This window comes from Phaethon aethereus (assembly GCF_964289735.1).
Source record: "Phaethon aethereus genome assembly, chromosome: 5".
In the NCBI taxonomy this organism is placed as follows: domain Eukaryota; kingdom Metazoa; phylum Chordata; class Aves; order Phaethontiformes; family Phaethontidae; genus Phaethon; species Phaethon aethereus.
In genome coordinates, this window is record NC_138579.1 from 55188030 (window position 1) to 55207178 (window position 19149).

The following is a 19149-nucleotide window of genomic DNA, read 5'->3' on the forward strand; positions in this document are numbered from 1 at the left end:
CTCTGGTTCCTTAATCAGAAGTTCCTAGATCTTAACCAAAACGTAGGCAAAGAGCCCCTCCAAGGAGAGGAACCTGGCTGTGTGTGAGTCTAGAGGGGAACTAGGAATAAACCTCAGTATTTCCAAGTCATTAGTGAGCAATGTCTCTGGGCTTCTCTATCTTCTGTAGCTGAGAGGCAGGGACCAGATCTTAGGAGAGAGAACTCCAGAGAATGAAACTTCTGGCTAAACCAGCAACAGAAATGTTTTCCAGCTGCAACAACACACCTTGAGACACGGGTGAGGGCAGGAGACTTGCAAGAAAGGGGGAATTTCCTTTCCATGCCCCAGAGAAACCCATTCATTTGACCAGCAGGGCTTGTGAATGAGCCGAGAGCCGCTCTAGCCCCACGGCTTAGGGAGCTTCACCGCTTTTGTTTCAGTATTTAACAGCTGGAGGGATGTCTCCGCTAAGAATATGTGCAATAACAAAATCATTACTCTCCCTAATTATGCTCGCTAATGTGCACTTATGGCCAGAAGACCTATTCCAGATTACTGAATTTGGTGAATTTATTAGCAAAGAAGCAGCAGAACAGGATTAGAAATCCCAAAGCTACAGCGTTACATAATGCACCGCGCTCATTTATTTTGACAAGCTCAGTTTAGTTTTAATTATTTATGATAATGAACTGAAATGCCTTCTCTAGGCTGTTTTGTATAAGTAATGGAGGCTTCCTGAAGTACACCACATGCATCTGCTCTTCCACGTTTCCTCAGGAGTTGGACAAGAGACAGAAGATGGGGGGAAGGGTGCGGGGACGTCACTAATTCCCAGACACTAAAAATACCCGCAGCAGTGCCGGAGAAACGTGCTGCCAGATTGTCGGGTATCACTTGCTACTTGTGCTGCATGCTTGGAATAATTGCCTGTAGACAAATGGTGGGCTATGAAAGACCCTGCAATGGCCAAAGCCACACCATCATCTAGCAGTTGTGGCTCCTACAATTTACCTAAATCATGGGTTTGGCTCGTGATGTTTTTCTAGGTTGTTTCTTGCCACAAAGTCACCGCTTGTTCTCTCTAATGATCCGTGGTCTCTTTTGTCCTGTCCCTTAGGCCCTGATGAGGACCGTGTGGCACTACTGCATAGTTGCGGTGCCGCTAGTGTTTGCCTTCAGCATGCTGGGCACCATCACCGACAGCATCCTCACCAAGGCCGTCCCCTCCTCCGACACCGGTAAGACTCATCAAGAAAGACCAGACTGGTCTCTTCTCATTTCTGAGTCCATCAGGGTTTTCCCAGCTCATGCCACTGCTGTCAAGCACTGGGGCACATTCATGGCGAATGCCCAATTCCCCAACAAATCTGACTTGGCGGTTGGGTGCAGTGGGTATCAGCAGAGTGGATGAACAGGGACCGATGGGGCTGATACAGGATGAGCTTGAACAACACTGAGCAAGCATCCGGTGACGCAGTGCTCCCGGTCCTGTGCTGCTTGCTGACATCCGTAGTGCCGGACGCAGTAAGGGAAGCCTCTCCCAAATGCTTCTTTCCATGTGAACACAAGATATGTTCAACACCATGTGAACACAAGATATGTTCAACACCATGTGAACACAAGATATGTTCAACAACAACAACAAAAAAAAAAGCAGCTGCTTTTCCACCATGAGGGTGACCGAGGGGGCTGTTCATTCATACCTTTTAACTTAGGCCATCTCAGGGGGGTGTTCTGGATCGCTCTTTGGAAACACGTTTTGCCTGACACAGTAATTGCCACCCCCTTCTACACTTCGGCCGTGTTTCAGTTGAAGAGTTACTGTATTTCTCTGTAGAAGGGTGCTGAAACGCAGCAGGTAGACACACAGATCTTTATACCTGGGTTTTTTTTCTTTTGTCAACAAAGGAAACAAGCCTACATTATTGTCACGAGAGGCTTGCTGAGTTTGTCCCAGGATGGACCCAGTTTGGCGTCTTTTGACTGAGCTCTTTCAAGGTTTGCTCCCCAAGCCACGTTCACCAAGTACCCAGTAGTTTCTCTGCTCTAGCTGAGCCTTTCCGGGATGCCAGCCTGCAGCCTTCGTCTTCCCTAGCAGCCATCTGAGCAGATACCTCTGCACAGACCCTACTGAGAATGGGAGCCATAGTTTGCACAGCCCATTAGTGAAGTTTACAAAGCACTTTTGAGATGCTTCTGGATGAAGAGCTTTTCTAAACGTCACTTCAGTAGTTTATTTGTGGAGCTGACTGCTGCGTCTCCTACAAATGCTGGGAGCCCGTGATTTCTGAGTGTGGTACTTCTACCTGGGAGGACCACTTAGTTCCCGGGGAGGTGAGGACTGGGGATGTCCCAGCCCCTGTGCTCGAATGGGAAGAAAATCTGCTGTTTCATGAGTTGGAGCGATGTTCATGCAAGGAGGGAGAGCTGCGGGGAAGGGCACCAAGCGGCTTTGGGACGTACAGCCAAGCTGGAATTCATCCAGGCTCTTCTCAAAGGGGCTTTGTGAGGAAAACTGGAGCGTTGCTTGGCTTTTAAAGCCTGGAGGCAAGCTTCGGTCAGAGAGGAAAATGGGCTTAGTTGCCTCACCCTGCTCTCTGCTTGCGTATGTTGTTAGGTCAGTTTGCGCCTCAGCGGGACAGACGGTCTCCGCACGGCAGGGCAGGGTGGCAGGGCAGGACGGAGGCAGCCCGCGGGGCAGCGTGGGCGAGCAGGAGGGGGTCGTGGGACGTTGGGAGAGCCACAAGCTATGTGGGGCTTTCTTCTGCCCGTCCATCCTGGGCTGATGCCATGCCAAGCGCTACTAGAAATTGCAGTTACGGCTGGCTTGAAACTGGGCATGCCAAGGAGGGATGCTTCTGGCACGGAGGATCGCGGCGCTGGGGGGAAAACCTCGTCTCCACCACTCCTCCCTGGCCCTTGCCTTTCATACCCCGCTTCCTCCTTGCACCGTTTCCAAGGGAAGAGGCATCTGATAGTTTTGTGCTTGTTTTGGACGCACCCGGGCAGGGGCCAGGGTGAAGGCAGGAATGCCTGACGCAGCAGAGCCGCGTCCCGGCGAGCTGCCTCTCCGCAGCAGCTGTGGCAGTGACGGCGTGGGTGTCTCGCAGAGAAATGCAGCTATTAAAATGCCTGCCATCCGTCTCTGGCCGTGGGTGGCACCCCGCAACGGCTGCTCCACCCGTACAGCAGCTAGAAGGCTGCTCCTTCCTATGCGAGTCTGAGACCGGCTCTGCAAAGCGAGCGTTTTGGTGGTGCGTTAGGAATCCTCACTTTTCTAAGAGCGTGGAAATCTGGCTTTATGAAAATGTCTCGCTGCTGCTGTATCAAAAACCTGAGCGCTAACTTGCACCAGCTTTTAGTTAATGCAAGGAAACCACACGTTGGGAATTTAACCCTTGGAAACATCAGGTTTGAGCCTTGCTGCTGTCTTTTCCTGATGTTTTTGCCAGCCTGGGGCCGGCGGAGCCCATGGAGGTCTTTCTTCAGGCCGAGGAGAGGCTTCCCGAGGAGCTGGAAGTTGGGCTGAGCTCAGGTGTCCGTCTCATTGCAGGGCTGGAACGGATGGGGTGTTACAGGAGGATAACCTGTCCGCCCTTGCTAGACACTGAGTCACTTGCCCTTGCCTTTTAAATAGGTGTCTCGGAAAGGGAACAGCGGGACGTAGGATGGCACTGTCCCTTGCACCCATCATCCTGCTTTCAGGACCAATCCAAGGTCACTTGCTACTGAGGCTGACGAGCTTGCCACTTGCTCCTTGCTTATGGCCGAGGCTTTGCACTGAAGGGAAAAGAGCGGAAATGATTTAATTCATTTCCCTTTGATTCCACCCCCTTCCCCCCATCTTCAAAGGCAGGAAGGGAAAATTCTGCCCCACGTGCATGTGCTGTTCAGCTGGGCGCGGGAGCTGGTGGGAGGGCAGCCCCGAGCCGGGGGGGACTTGCATCCGCACTCCTTGTCAACCCCGGTCCCCCCCGAGAACGGAGGTCTTGTTTCTGCAGAGAAGCCCCCCGCCCTCAGGGGAGGGAGGAAGCCCAGCAGAGCCTCCCTGTGTAACGGGCCCACGTTTCGTGATTTTATTTGCACATCAGACGCAAAATCTTAGGAGGAGAGCTTGCAGCCAGGCGGGGCTCAGCGCATTGAACTCCCCAGCTTTGCTAGGGCTTTGCTGCGGCTTTGCCGGGGCTTTGCCAGTTTGAAGGCGGCCGCTGGTGGGGATGACCTAATCGTTAAATGAGGCCCCACGATTGCCCTGCGGGGTTTGGCTGATCTGGGCCAGCACCATCATCTGAGCGCGGCAACAGGATGTGAGCTGGAAAGGAGGGCGAGCCGAGCGCCCCGGCACAGCGGAGGGTGGGAGGAGAGACGGAGCCACCCGGCTTGGGATGCTGCCAGCACCCAACCCTGAAACCTGCGGGAGGAGAGGAGGGCTGGGGCAGGAGAGGAGGATGGGCTCCTGGCCGGGACGGGTCGTGCCAGGTATGGGAAAAGGGAGAAAAAAGCTGGAGAGTGAGAAAAAATGGCAGGGAAGGTTCAGAAAGTGGGATAGACGGGATGAAGAAGGTGAGCAAGTGTGTTGGCAGAGCTGCGCAAAGCAACACAGGGCTTTTTCTGCTGATCTGGTGACTTGTCCCAGTGAAAGGTCTTGCCTTAAATGAGATGCATCACATGCACAGCTTTGCAGCAGAACTAGGGCCATGCTGCAGAGCCGAGATCTGCGATGTCCCAAAGCTCGAGGGTGTCTGACACAAGGGATCTAATTTAAGCCCATTAGATAGAAATTACCTTTCTCAGCAACATGTTACAGAAGTGCAGAGGGAGATCCTTGCCTTTTAAGAGGACGGATTTCTGCTCCAGGAAAAAAAAAAAAAAGGAAAGGAAAAAAAAGCGCCTCCTCAGTCATAAGAGCCAGTTTGGCAATTGTACGTAGTAATTAGTTTAATTCAAATACCTAGAGGGGAAAAAATAATTGCAAAACCTGCCCAGAAAGTTTGGTGGTTGTGGGATGGTTCCCATTGGCAAAGGGTCAAGGCGAGGTCCCACCCATCGCCTTTGTGTTCCCATGCGCGGACGGAGCGCTCGGTAGCGCTTCCCGGGAGATCTCCCTCTCCGCACAGCTACGCCCTCGACTCGAGCTCATTGCACAAGTATTTTAAGCATGCTGATAAAAGCCCAGCAGTCGCTGGGCGGCATTACGCGAACACCTGGCTGCCTCTTCTCTCCCGGAGCCAGGGATCGTTTCCCTGTGGCTGCCCACGTTAAGTATGGAACTCGGCTCCACATCTTCTCGCATGCGGGACAGCATCCTCCTCTTCCCAGACACTGCTGGCCTGGTGCAGCAGCAATGCCTCAGCGCATGTCTTGGTGGAAAATTGATGCCAACAGCCCAAATAATTGTACCGATATTAAAAAAAAAAAATTGCAGACATCATTTCAGGGTGGGTCACAAGTTTCTGGCATATACTGCCAGCTTGCCCTTCCTCCCGGTGCTGAGGGCTAATGGTTTTCTGGCCGGCTGGGTATTTTCTGCTCCCCTGAGCGGGATAGCTGTCCCGCACAAAGACTGCGGGCCACAGAGCATGCTTGGGGGCCATCTTTGCATCCCGTGGGATGTCCTGGCTGTCCGTCTGTGTGTGGAAAAAAAACTGCCTTTGCCAAACTGGAGGTGCTTCCCCATCCGCCGGGTTCCTGTTAACGATGCAAATGGGAGAGCTGCTGGAGGGGGAACCGGCCCAGCCGGGTGCAGGGCTCACATTTCCATCCAAATTGAAATATCCGTTCTTTTTGCAAGGGAGGGTGGGGGAGTATCTCAAGGGGGTTCAGTCTTTATCTGTGGTTTTATTTATTTATTCTTAAAGACCTAGTTAGACCTAAGCCTCTCGCTCCTGCTAAGCCCTCGAGAGCTGTTCCTCTGTCCCACACTAGAGAATAAATGGCAATAGCAGCTTGGGTGGAACAGGGCCCTCTCAGGTAATTACGATATTGGAAGAATCTGTGATTTGCTTGGAAGTCTCTAACATGACCCTAGAAATTACCTCTCCGTTCCTAACCCCAATCCTGTTGAATGCAATGTCCAGAAGCATCTTCCGGGGCCAAAGGCATCCTTGGACCCCGGTGAAGGCAGCAGTGAGCACCGGCTTGCCTTCCGGGCAGCATTACGGTCGTGCGGACCGCTCGGTAAAGAGCTGAGCTGGCTCGTGGTGGAAACTAGTCCCCGTGCCTCCAGGAGTCCTTAGCCTTAACGAACCCTAATTGGACCTCTATAAATTAATGCAAGAGATTATTTGAAGTGATTTGCTACTACTGCAGGGGAATGCCATCAGGGATGAAGGGGCTCCCGCACACTCTTTGCTTTCCCATCCCAAGACCTGCCCTCACCCTGACGTCTGCGTGTCTCTGCCACCTCTCCTAGGTACCATGCTTGGGATCTGTGCCTCGGTCCAGCCCTTGACCCGGACTGTGGGCCCCACCATTGGCGGAGTTTTATACAAACAATTTGGAGTCTCCTCTTTCGGCTATTTACAGCTAATTGTCAATATAGGTTTGTTTGTTTATCTCTTAAAGAGTAAAATCCCACTGAAAGAGACAAAAAGCCAGTGATTCAGCTGCAAGAAAGTAACCCCCTTACTTTTTCCATAGAAATAAAGAAGTTCTTGAGTTTTATTTTTTATTTTATAAACTTGGAGTAAAACCATATGAACAATGCCTTGCCTTTCATCAACATTTGCATCTAGAGTAAGGGACAGATCGCTCTGCAAAGGCCTTGGAGCCATGCTGGAGCAGCTGGCGGCCACGGGACCCCAGGAGCTATCAGGTTCCCCCCCGCAGCAGTGGCTGTCACTGCAGGCAATAGCTCCAGCTCCTCAGCTGTTGTCAGGCAGCATTCCTGCTTGGATTCATCAAAACTAAGGGGATTAGGAGCCAATGCCTCTGCTCTGGTTTGGCCTTTTATTTCACACACACACACACACCCTCTGCAACGGTACCGAGGAAAACTGGGGTAAAACACATCTGCTTTTGAGTGTCATTTTGCTGCGTTAAATGCACCTCTGGCATTCTTGTGCTAGAGGGGAACTGAGGCCAAAGGCTTTTGAATGTTGTGGCCGAATGTCTCGTTACATCCACAGCTCAGTCGTGCGCAACCCTGCCTCTGCACGAGCCCGGCGCGCGGCAGCACAGCCGCCAGCAGCGTGCAAGGAGGATGCAAAGCCCCCATGTAGCACACTGCAGTGCCAGAGCGTCCCTGCTGCTTCCAGAAACGGGGGCCAACTCTCCTTCCAGGGCTTTTTTTCCCCCTCTATTGAGTCTCTCTTGCTCTTACTACAGGCCACTTGTAATTACATACTTTGCAACTTCCTCTAGAACAAAGTCTCCTGCAAAAATTGCACTGATATGGGGAAGGGGAAGTTACCCAATTGCAATTACCAAGTTTGGAGCTTTAGCAGCAAGTACTTTGCCTGCTAAGCTCGTAGTCCTCACTGCCAGAGCTGACTCGTGCTGCAGCATTGCTCTCGAAGAAGCCCAGGTTAGTTAGCGATAGTTGAGCCTCACAAGATAAAACTTCAGTAGTTTTATAAAAAAAAAAATTAGCTGCTTTTTTCTCCAAGCTTCTTGGTCCGGGTGCTATCAGAAAAAGACAGCCTCCATTCTTCCCAGTTATCCTGTAGAAGTTTAACTTGATCTAGAGACTGCAGAGGTAGAGGAAGAGGAGAGAGCGAAGAGTTCAGCTTGCTTCGTTGCAAAGCTGAGGAATCCCATGGAGCATCGGTGCTGTGTTATTCTGAAGTCAAGAATCCAGTTTTCTGCCTTAGCACCGCACTAAGCTATGGGGGCCTGGGGAAGGACACGGGGCAGTAGCAGGCAGCAGCGCTTTAGTTTTGCGGGGAGCTCTTGTGCCTTCTGCAGCCACCATTACTCGATTATATGGGAAAGCGCTTCAAAAGTGGCACTTACCCGAGTTGTGGCAGGCTTTTCTATTTCCACCGCTGACCAGAATTGGACCTCAACACGCTTTCCTTTCCCAGTTGGGAGACAAGGTCAAACACAAATGGGTTATCTGGGTTTTCTCCACCTCCCACTGCCCAGGCCAGGGCACCAAAAAGCTAAGCTTGCCTGCTCTTTTTAAGCCACTACACCACTGCCCGCTCCACAAACATCTGTCAAGAAAAGTTACTGCAGTCCAGAGTATAGTAATAAAAAGTGAACATTTCAAGTAATTTATTTGGAATGGACATATTAATGCAAAAGCAATATTAAGACCAGTAACTGCTGAAAGACATTCATCAAAATAAATACAAATATAGATACTACAAATAATTTAAACTGTGTTTAACACCACCAGTCAGTGTTGAATCTTCCTTGCGTCTCATAAATAGAAGATAATCGTTCGCAAAGCTGTGCCACTCAAAACACGTGGACGCTTCGCTAGAAGTCCTTTACAAAAGTCTTTGGTTTTTCTTTAAATGCATCTCAGGCAAAGCTCAGGGCTCTTTGCTCAGCAGCCTCAACGGGCTTGGAGAAAACCAAGCTGCTTCCAGCTCTCTTCTTCGCTTTCCTTCATTGGTACCCTGTCCCATTTCAGTCCAAGACACTTGATCTGGTTTATCATCCAGTGGTATGTTCTAAAGGCAGCAAGAGAAAGCAGGTTAGTTAAACGAACAGGACAGCGGGGCAGAAAAGAAAAAGGGGGCGGGGGGGGGGAGCTTGAAAGGGAGAGTAAGCATTCAGCATTTATTTTCGTGGATATCCTATTTTTAGCAAATTCTGTAAGGAAAGCTCTGCCAAGCCCCATTATCTTATTTCCTCGCCTAATCGCCGCATTTCTCAGCGCCCAGCTCCCACCAGAAATTCCCAGGGCCGCACCAGGAAAGCGGGAGCAAGCCCCGAAACTCCTGCGCTGAAGCGGCCGGGCAGCACGCCCCGGTTTCGGGGTGCGGCTGGGCACCCTCGTGGGAGGGTGGGAGCCGGAGAGGCGGTGGGGCCGGCGGAGTCCCTCCGGTAAATAAATAAATAAATACATAAATACATAAATAAATAAATGGGGGTGAGCGGTGCCCAGTGGAGCCCTGCTGCCCGTCCCCGTCTGATTTCCCAAAGCAGGCGCGGGGAGAGGGATAATAAGAATAAAAATAAATAAATAAATGAATTTTAAAAAATAAAACCGAAAAGCCCAGGAGAGCGCGCTCGGGGCGCGGAGGGGCTCACCTGGGGCCGGGCCGGCCGGGGCGGGCGGCTCAGGCGGCTCAGGGCGCCCGGGCCAGCCGCCGCTCCTGGGCGCCCGCCGCCTGCTCCATCTCCTGGCGGCTCTTGAAGTCCTGGATGGCCCGCTTGTTCTGGAAGTCGATGAGGGCCATGGTGATGGAAGCGTTCCAGCAGCTCTGGTCCGGGCACCGAAAGTCAATCTCCTTGCGGTCTTTGGTGACGATGGTGAAGTAGATGTACTTGCCCGTGCGCTCCACGCAGTCCACCTTGAGGATGGAGCCGAAGCCCAGCTCCTTGCCCTTGGCCCGCTTGTGCCCGTCGGGGAACAGGCTGAGGCTGTCCTTGGTCAGCACCACCAGCTTCTTCTTCCACAGCTGGAAAAGGCTGTCGCTCCGCTTCTCCAGCTCGCCCTCGCGGATCACCTCGGCTTGCATCTTCATCCTCCCTCCTCGGCGGCTCCCTCCGGCTGCGGCTGCGGCTGCGGCTCCGGCTCCGGCTCTGGCTCGGGCGGCGATGACCGAGCCTCGCCGCGACGGGAACAATTTATTGCAATGAATCAGCGCCGGGCGCCTTCCGGTGCCTCCCCCGGGGAGCCCGGCCCGCCGCCCCCTCGCCGCCCCGCCTCCCGCCCGCCCCCCGGCCGCGCTCCCCGCTGCCGCCGCCGCCCGTCGGCCCTGGCCTGCGGGAGCGGGGGGTCACCGGGGCGGGGGTCCCGGGAAGAGGAGGCGAGGGTGCTGGATGCTGCTCCGCCTCGGCAGGAGGGCTGGCTGTGGGACGGTGGGTAGGGGGACAGCGGCCACCCCGTGAGGGGACCCCAGTTCTGGGCCCCCCCCCCCCCCCATGCCATGTGTTTCCTCTGCCCCGCGGGGATAAGCCCCCCCGGTGAGGATGGGGCCTCTGTGACCTGATGCAGCCCCATCTTGCCCCTCTGAGCAACTCCCTGCTGCATCTCAGGTCCGCTCTGGGGCACACGATGCTCCCAAAACCATGTCCTTGTGGTCCTGGGCCCAGGCATCTGCCCTGGCACAATGTCCACCGAGCGCAGAGGGGCCTGAGCCCCGCCTGTGGCAGGCCACTACCATCTCCCACAGGCACCCCATGGGCATCTGGTTTGGGCCCTAGCCCCTGGTTGCCCCAAGAGGCTCAGCCAGGACCTGGCCAAGCCCACCAGCTTCATTGGAGGTCCTGCATCCCAGCCGGCTCTGCACCATTGCCATCAGCCCTTCCGGCATCCTTTCCTCAAGGCACCCCACCTCCCCAGTTTCACATTAACACTGCTCCCCCATATCTTTTTCATTGTCCCCTGCATCACCAGATTTATTCCATTTTCCTCCCCCCAGGCCGCTCCCTCCTCCCAGGGAAGGCACCGCAGTTCGTTATAGTCTGGCCAGTGCCCAGCACCACAGGGAAATCAGGAAAGGCCGTAGGAGGTGATATCTAAGCAGCACACGCAAGCCTGCAGTCCCTGCTCTCGTACACCATTCATTTTGTCACCCTTTTACGATAGTTGGCACAAGGCTGATCCAGCTTCCTAACCATTGCCTCAATGCTGCAGCCGAGGGCAGGGCTGCGCTTAATGAGCTTATTCACGCTGCTTCCAAAGTGGTATTTGCTCAGCTACGCACTTTGTGCAGCATTACCCTTTGGACTTTGAGCCTTGTTCCCCTCTATCATTTTTCTTGAATGACCGACACTCTCTGTAGGTGTTTGCAAGCCAAACCCCAGAGGTAAGTTTACAAAGCGAGGCCTGGCCCCTTTGAAGAGCTTGGCGGCGTTCCCGGGGACTTCGGCAGGGTCAGAAGCCCATTCCCGGGAACAAATTAGAGCTACAGCCAAACCCGTTTCCGCTGCAAATCACTCATCGGCTGGAGTAAACGGCTGCGCTTTGATAATTCAGGGCAGCGTGCACATCTGTGGGGAGGGCCAGAACAAAGCGGGGTCTGTGGGATGCTCCCAGCATTGATGAATGAGCCGGGAGCGGTCTGGCTGAGCTTCTCGGGGTGGGATCGCTCTGGGAAGACCACGCTGGCCATCACTGCTCGTGGAGTGGGGGAGCGGCCGCAGACTATACGCGTGTCCTTGCAGGAAGAGCTGCGGACTTTTCCCTGAAAGCCAACACTATAGCTAACTTCATAGCGTGACACAGTTTGTTTTGATGGACTAACCATCAGGCTGCACAGCTACATTTTCTGGACAAATGCTGGTCTGCTTTGTAAAACAGCAAATTCCTGCCCAAAAGGCCCTGTACGAATAAGGGAGCTTATTCTTATCCAGCCAGGAGCAGAGCTGGATCTTAAGCAGAAATCGTTACGATGTTTTTAATTTGGGTCCAAAATACAACAGGGAATGGTCTTTGTGCACAGGAAATGGGACACCACTTCAAAAAGAGCAAAAAAACAAGGCAACAAGTCAGGAGCATACAAGGAACATCTGGAGGAAGGCTCCCGGTGTGGAAAGGCTGCAGGACTTGGCATGTTTGTGCACACCTTGCTTCAAAAGGTCCAGTAAAAAAAAACCCTGAATTTGCTTTTAAATGAAACTTGCATCTGTGGATGCAGGGTCAGCAGCCCGCTTTGGTCTCTGACTTTCTGCTTTTGCTTTCATCTGAGTGATTTTTCTTATGCATTTATCCATCATTTTGGAAAATTCAAAGCCTCCCCCAGCTGTCACTGCAGTCAACTTGTCATAGAACTGGCCAAATTAGAAAACTGCTAGAAAACTAAAAGGTTATTAGGAAAAAAAAGTGAAAAAATTGCTCACAGTGTAGAAAAACATAGGTTCTTGCAGAACTGGGACCTTAGTTTCCAGTGTACATCCATTGTAGGAAGACTCCACATTTTCACATAGCATGGGCTTCTTAAGTGGATAACCATATAAAAGGAAAGTCCAGTGCATTAAAATACCAGTTTTAGGTCTCTGGCATTGTGACCATGCAAAAATTCCACATAGTAGGTTTTAAAGCCTATTTACCTTTACTGAGACAGAAAGCAAAGGTGACTATAACTGCACCCAAAGTGGGCAGCGAAGTCCAATCATGGGCAATCTCCTATGGGAACATGTCTTGGGAAAGAACGGAGAGCTTCAAGGAGCTCAGCGCAATCTGACCTGGGAAACATGGCAATTGCTGGCAAGTAGTACAGCCCTAATCCTAGTGCATGCCGTGGTAGCATGATCACTACTCTTACAAGTATATAGCACTAGCTTTGCTTGGAAAAAGAAAAAATATATATATTGCCTTATTTTTTAAATAATAAGGGCTAATAACTTAGGTGAGCAGCTGACAGCGGAGTGCTAATTTCATCTCCAGTGTGCTTGGAGAGAGGGGTCAGAGATGCGATGCCGGCCCTGCACTGTACCCTGGCACCGAAGCTCGGGACAAGCACGGGACGAGTGTCACAGGGCGGTTTGAGTACGTGTAGGTAGTGGGTGGCTTTGATAATTAAGGGCCACGAGCCAGCTTTAGCTAATAGGAGCTCTGGGTGATTGCAGTTCAGGTGACTGCTGCTGGCTCTGTCCAAGCTGGAGCTGGTGGCTGGGAGAGACCTGTTGCTGCCTTTATGTGTTACCAGCGAGAGCAAGAGAGGAGACTTTTTTTTTCTTTTAATGTCTTGGCAGTGCGTGAGCTCTCACATACAACTACCGTGGCTGTCATTAAAAAAGGTCGTCAGGCACCAGCCCTTCGTTACTCCCCCAAATACAAGAAATCTGCAGGAATTTGAAAATTTTCGAGTTGGTCTCTCTTCTTAGAAAGAGGGGAAAATAATGCAGTGGGGAGTGTTAACCAGGGAGAGGTGATGGGAAGTGCACTGAGCTCATTCACTGGAGCTCCATCCCATGTGGTCGTCTCTCTCTTCCCGCGCTCACCAGTGATGCTGGCACTACCCTCCGCTTTGCTCACAAAGAAATTTCTATTCTAGTAAAGGCATCTTTAAAAGCCTGCATGGGCAATTCGGCGTGGAAGCGTGGCTTCAGCCCTCTCCCAGGCAAAGGGAATAGCACTGGGTCGCTGGGCAGTGGGGGTGCTTACACATGCGTGCGTGTGTTGTGTGTAGGGACTTTTTTATGGATGTGGGATGGGGTGGCCACACTCAGCCTCAACGGATGGGCTAGCGGCCCCAGCTTTTGCAGGCTGGGTCACTGGCTCTGCCACAGCACATGTCCCTTAAGCTCCAGAGGAGGGATTTGATCATCGTTTCGGAGTCTGAGGCACCATGCGCCCTACTGCGGGCAAAAGCGGGCTGCCTTAGCTTCGCGAGTCATGGTAACACAGCACAGCAGCCACGTGGGCACTGCCGGGAGGAGTCCACCGTCGGAGGTCAAGGCTGAGGATGGGTAAGTGTCACACCGAGGAAAATGGAAAAAAAAAAAAAAAAAAGGAGTTTGGCGATTTACCTCCTCTGTGGCTCTCCCCACGCGCCCATCAAGCAGGACCTGCTAGCTTTCCTGCGGGATTTAGCAACGCACTTATCCTGCTGAGGTCTCCGGCTGGCCCCGATGGCACATCTCTCTCCCAAGAGATGATGGACGTCCGACTGCAGGCTATCAGCCATTGCAGGGTACTGGCGCTCCTGCTGCCATCATGCTTCTATTCCCGTTGTCGCTCTGTAATCCCGGAGATGTGCATCTCCTCTCCGAGGCACCTGTCCCTGGAGGAGGATCCCTGATTTCACTGGTGTTACATGGGCATCTCAGCAGCAGAGGGAAGTGGAGACTCAAGACCATGTAACTTTTTTTGGTATAATGATTTCCTTCGATTTAAAACATGACAACTGTAGGGAAAAAAAAAAGTTTTACAGGATTGACATTGTAATCCTGCCAGCTGAAGTCAATTAACAGCAGAGAAACATATGCTCTTGCATCATAAATTGTTGCACTCCAAGTTTATATTAGAGCGTAGCTGTATCCAGAGGCTCAGTATAGTGACCACCAGGTCTCTTAGGAAACTCGTACTCAAAAACCCCCTAAATAGCCGTAAGCTAAGGGTGTGGGTTGCTACTGTGGAAAGGTTGTGAGGAGCAGCATTTTTTTCATGCTTTTCACATTTTTTTTCCATTGTTTCACATTTTCATACTCCTTAAAACGTATTTTTTTAAATTAGACTATTCCAGAATATTTCTGGGAAGTTTTTTGTTATAGTCCCTTATTATTCTCCTCCTTCAGAAATGTCCTAGGATGAACTGGTGCCATTGGGTCACCCCAAACCCCACAGGTCAGGTGCTGGTCCCTCTGCACGCAGGACCTCCTGGAGGGACAAGGAGCCCGTCAGGGGCAGCTGCTCAAGATGGAGACACCCCATGAGGAGGCTCAGTCTCACTTTGGGGGTGTTCAGGTCTTTCCATGAGCACAGAAGATGCTCAGATACTTCACCCCAAGGTGGCCAAGTTCAGGTGAAGATGCTCTTCCCTTAGGGGCAGCTCACTTGGCAAGGTCTCGGCCAGGGAAACGAAGGCCACCAAGGTTGGTTTTTTAACGATTACGGCAAATGAAACGTAGCAAGGCTGGAGCTCTTGGGTTAATTTAAACACGGGCAGCAGCGGAAGCATCTTTGCTCAATCTGTGAGAAGTTTTTTCGAACTGTACGCAACCCGTGCATTCATCAGCAGTATCACGTAGCCCCGCTTGCTCAATTTACTAATATTTATCTGACTAAGACTCTTTTTTTCCTAAGCAGCTTGAAATGTCTCATCCCACTGACTCAGTGTGTTACTATTACATGTTGTAAACTGCTTCAGACAGTCATGGAGCAGGTGTGAGGGACTGGGGAAAAAAAGATTTCGTTTCCAGTAAGCCGGTCCTTGGTTGTGCTCTGAATGAGACAGTCAAATAAGGGTGGGTATGTGCCAACTCAAACCTGCTATGGAGGACTTCAGGCACTTAACTTCAATGCTGGGATTAAAAACTGGTGGGGGTCTGTGTGTGTATGTGTGTTTTGCTCTCTTTCTCCTCAGCAGCCTGGGCACGACTGTGTGTGTAGTGTGCTCTCCGCTGCTGGACATCATGTAGGTGTTTAGTTTGGTTACAAAAACAAAAAAAAAGGGACAAAAAAGCTTGAGTTATCTGGTCTCTCGGGCCGTTCCCTGCTCCGGTCCCTCACCTCATACATGCATCTATGAGTTTCTTGGCTTATTTTGAGCCCGAATGGCAGAACGGTGATGGATGGAAAGTCGCTGCAAGGTCCGTGCGTGGCTGGGCGTTGCTTGTCTCCCCGCTCAGAGGCACCTGCACAAGGAGGGGTTGTTGACCCAACAGGTTGGTTTTGGTCCAGGGCTGCTGTCTAAACGCCGGCAGACCTGGATTTAGCCTGTTCTCACAATCATCTTCGTGAAGCGGCTTGCTGAGAATCACAGGGTGACCCATGAATACCTTGACACTTACGTCAGCGGGGAGGAGAGAGCCCCATCGCATGGCTGCTGTGCAACCCATGGTGACTCAGTACTTCCCTTTCAATAAAGACTTCTCTGCCGAGAGCATGGGAAGACCAGCGGCTTGCCAAGCGCTGCCCTGAACTATGAGGTTACTTACTGGCCCCTTAGAGCGCCGTCAACATTGCTTCATGTCTAATGAGCTCAGGAGATGGTTTAGGCTACAGGTCACGATTTTAAAAAGATGGGACATCTGATTTCCCAAACCGAGTCTGTTGGGATAAACATTTGGGATATCTTTATTTTGCAGCAGCAGTAGTAAATGCCTGAGACCTCAGCCCTGACTGATGCTGATGTGCTCTTTGCATATGAAGTCTCCAGTGATTACAGTTCATGCCATTCATCCTGCCATTGCCTGTCTGCTCCCAGCCAGCTTTTTATTACCCTGGTGTGCTACAGCAATGACATTTACTGGAGATTATGACGGGCCAGGCCTTGTAGTAACATGCTGACAGCACAAGCCGAACTGAAGGTCACCGCTCTGGATACTCTGCCCTTTCAAAATCTGCAGAGATCAGTAAAGTGACTGTCAATCATCTTTTCCCATTTTTATCTAGGTGTGGAGACTCCGTTGGGTCCAGCGCTGATGAGCAGGACGTCCCCACCACCGCCGCCCCGTGTCACATCTGAGCGCATCCCTGGGCTGCGTTGCCTGGCGTCGGCGTGGCGCATGTCCCGGCATCCCGCCCCGGCTGTCCCGCCGGTGGATGACTGAACTCTCTGCTTGGCGCATCCTCCTGGCCCGGCTTTCTGCTTTTTTGCTTTTTTTTTTTTTTGTTAAGTACCAGTTTGTAAACTTTAGGGGTAAACACTGAAAAGCATCGCAGGACCGCCTAACCACAACATCAGCAAACTTGAGGGAGTCAGAGGGAATGATGAGGTCATTGTACTGTCCAGATTTGGGATGTTCCCGTCTCCAGCACATCATTCCCAGCAGTGGCCAGGGCTGGGCTGCGGCAAGGGGCTGGAGGGGGAAGAGCATCCTTTCCCTCCCAGGCAGCCAGCATGCGTGGGAGGACACGGGGTAGCGCTGATGTCATGTTTCGCATCATCCTTTGTCCGACAGTTTTTCTTTCTGAACCCAGGACACTGCATTGTGGCAGGCGTGAAGGGAAGCGGTGTTTGGTGCCAGCTGTGCTCTCCCGAGGCTTTCCGATTCCTTGCTCGTGTTCCCACTGCCATGACCTTTACCTGCTATGATTTCCCTGCTGCTCTCCCTAAACCCACTCCCACACCAGCTCCCCGCTGCTGCAGCCAGCAGGAGCCGAGGACGCCATGTCGTGTTGCTGGCCGTGCCCGGGAAGGCTGGAGGGAAACGGGTGCCTGATATGGTGGTTTAAAAAAACATAGGAATGCTCTCCACGCTTCAGCTTCAGGTGCTTCAATGAAATCCAAAAACCATGGGAGAGAAAAAAAAAAATCCTAAAACTATGGGATAAAAAGGAGAAGGGGAATCAGCAATGTGTATTTTTTCCAGTTTTGACTGTCTTTCCCAAGTCTAAGTTGTCATTGATTTATTTCCCCACTCCAACCACCAAATTAAAGGGAATGGGGTGAGTTCAACAGCCCTGAGTCATAGAATTTGTTGTGTATAAACTCCAGATGCCACCCGATTTGTACCTGTCCTTTGCCTTTCAGGTCGTACAGCAGGGGATAACGGCAGCCCACTTGCTCCGCGGTGCCCGAGCAAATATTTGCTGATGGGGCTAACGTGTAAAAGCCAAATTTTCTTTTTTCCTGACGGTTACTCAGACTGTCTCACGTTCAAACACCCGGCCCCACCTCGGCAAATATTTGCAATAAGTAGCTCAGGGCATGGCCCCGCTTTGGGTCCTGGGCCAAGCCCCGCTGTGCCGCTGTAAACCGGGCTGGGCTGTGGCTGGGGAAAGCAGCGAGCATCAATGACGCCGTTATTCTCCTCCTGATGGTCCCCGAGCCAATGGGTCGAGCCAGGAGGTGGGAAAGGGAAATCATAAGTCATAAAAAGCTGAGGATTTGATTTTTTCCACTCTGTTAAAGAAACCACTGTTCGGTGGCAGGGAGAAACGGATTTGCAGAAAGCTCCGTGTGTTTTGTGCGGCGAGCAAAAGCCAGCACTTTTGGAGACGGGTGTGAGCCTGGTGGCCTAGTGGTCCAGCGGCTCAGTGGCCCAGGGGCAGCCTGTGCCGGTGCTGCTGGAGGCACCACTGACTGCAGCCTTTACGAGTGGAAAAAAAGATGAAGCGAGAAAGTTTGTGATAAAGCAGGGAGGCAGTTAAGGGGAGGAAATGAGGGCACTCGGCACGTAACCTTGGCTGGGCTCTGCTCCCTGGGGACGAGCCAAAAATAAATTTCCCTGGAGCCAGGGCAGCCAGCACCCAGGTTAAAGTCCCTGCACGATGTAGGGGGGAGCAGCCATGGCACGCACGGGGCATCGGAGCGGGCAGAGATGTACCACCCGGCCGAGGGCCTCCCACAGCTTTACTGGGGGTGGTTTTCTCGGGAGCCTGGTGCCCACACTTTCCCCTTCGTGTGCCCTCCATCGGCTCAGTGGGGCTCCAGCCCCGTCCTGGTGCAGGAAAAGTTATTTTCATTGAGCTGAAAACACAGGAACCTTCCTAATGCTGTGTCATAGCTTAAAACACAGAAATCCCCTTAATATGATGTAATATCTGAGTGCTCACTTGGCCAAATGTCGTAAAAGCTTAGCTATTAACCCCAAGTTACTGGTGTCCTTTAGAAGAGGGTTCCCTTCTGCGAACAAAGACAGCTAGCGCTGACTGGCATTTGCCACCCCAGGATGGGTTTATCTGAGCTTTTCTGGAGGTGTTGTAACCACAGAGATTGCTACAGCAGGGAAAAAACTCTTTAAATTCCTTGTTTCCTCAATGTATTTGTTCACTATTAGATATTTGCAGTATTGAGTCCTGCTGGCCAGCCGGCCTTCAGAGCTGGGAAATAACCTCCAAACGGAGCAAAATGAGTTAAATGCCTTGGCAGGCGGCTGGGATGACTAAGTCATTCTTCCAGCCTTAATGGAGCAGGAGTCACGGAGACGGACACATTTCCCATAATTGGAAACCCTTGGCCAGAACCGCGGGATGCGGGGCTGCAGCGAAGGCCGCGGTGGCTGCGAGCAGCCCGCAGGGCCACGGGCCGGGCAGCTCCAGGAGGAAGATGCGCGTCCGTGAACGTCCATGCTTTGCAAAAAGAACCCAATGAACAGAAATAGCAAATCACGCATTTGCCTGAAATAGCGGCAAATGAGGCTGGAGTTTCTGACACGGCCACTGCCGAGCCCAGTTTCATTGCCAAGGTCTTTCTAAAAGCCTCTTCGGGCTCGCACAGGCGCACCTCCAAGCTTAGCTTTTCCTTCGAGACCCTGAAGTGAGAAGCTATGTGAGAGCAGCAGGAGAAATGTTTCACTTCAGTGAGTCCATCTCCTTTCTTCCTTCTCCTCCTCTGGCCATGGAGGAGGGATGCGGCAGCGCCCGTTGTTTGCCCAGCCGCTGCCGGGATCGCCCGTTCCCCAAAATTGGCCTTCCCTTCCAGATGGGACTCATCT

The 19149-nt window shown here is 52.1% G+C and overlaps 2 protein-coding genes across 2 annotated transcripts in view; one reads left to right on the forward strand and one right to left on the reverse strand.

Annotated features, from left to right (window-relative positions):
• SLC67A1 (solute carrier family 67 member 1) overlaps positions 1-6582 on the forward strand; it is a gene marked incomplete at both ends in the record, with an annotated part of 62161 nt that extends 55579 nt beyond the window's left edge. The window contains 2 exons of the mRNA XM_082000472.1: positions 1100-1220; positions 6395-6582. Of these exons, the coding sequence (XP_081856598.1) occupies positions 1100-1220; positions 6395-6582 (309 nt within the window). The remainder of the gene's footprint in view (positions 1-1099; positions 1221-6394) is intronic.
• A 2036-nt stretch (positions 6583-8618) lies between these two features.
• On the reverse strand, positions 8619-9623 carry PHLDA2 (pleckstrin homology like domain family A member 2; the record flags this gene model as incomplete). Its single annotated transcript, XM_081999879.1, has 1 exon — positions 8619-9623. The coding sequence occupies one exon, from the start codon at positions 9621-9623 to the stop codon at positions 9225-9227; it is 399 nt and encodes a 132-aa protein (XP_081856005.1). The 3' UTR covers positions 8619-9224.
• Positions 9624-19149: the final 9526 nt, after the last annotated feature.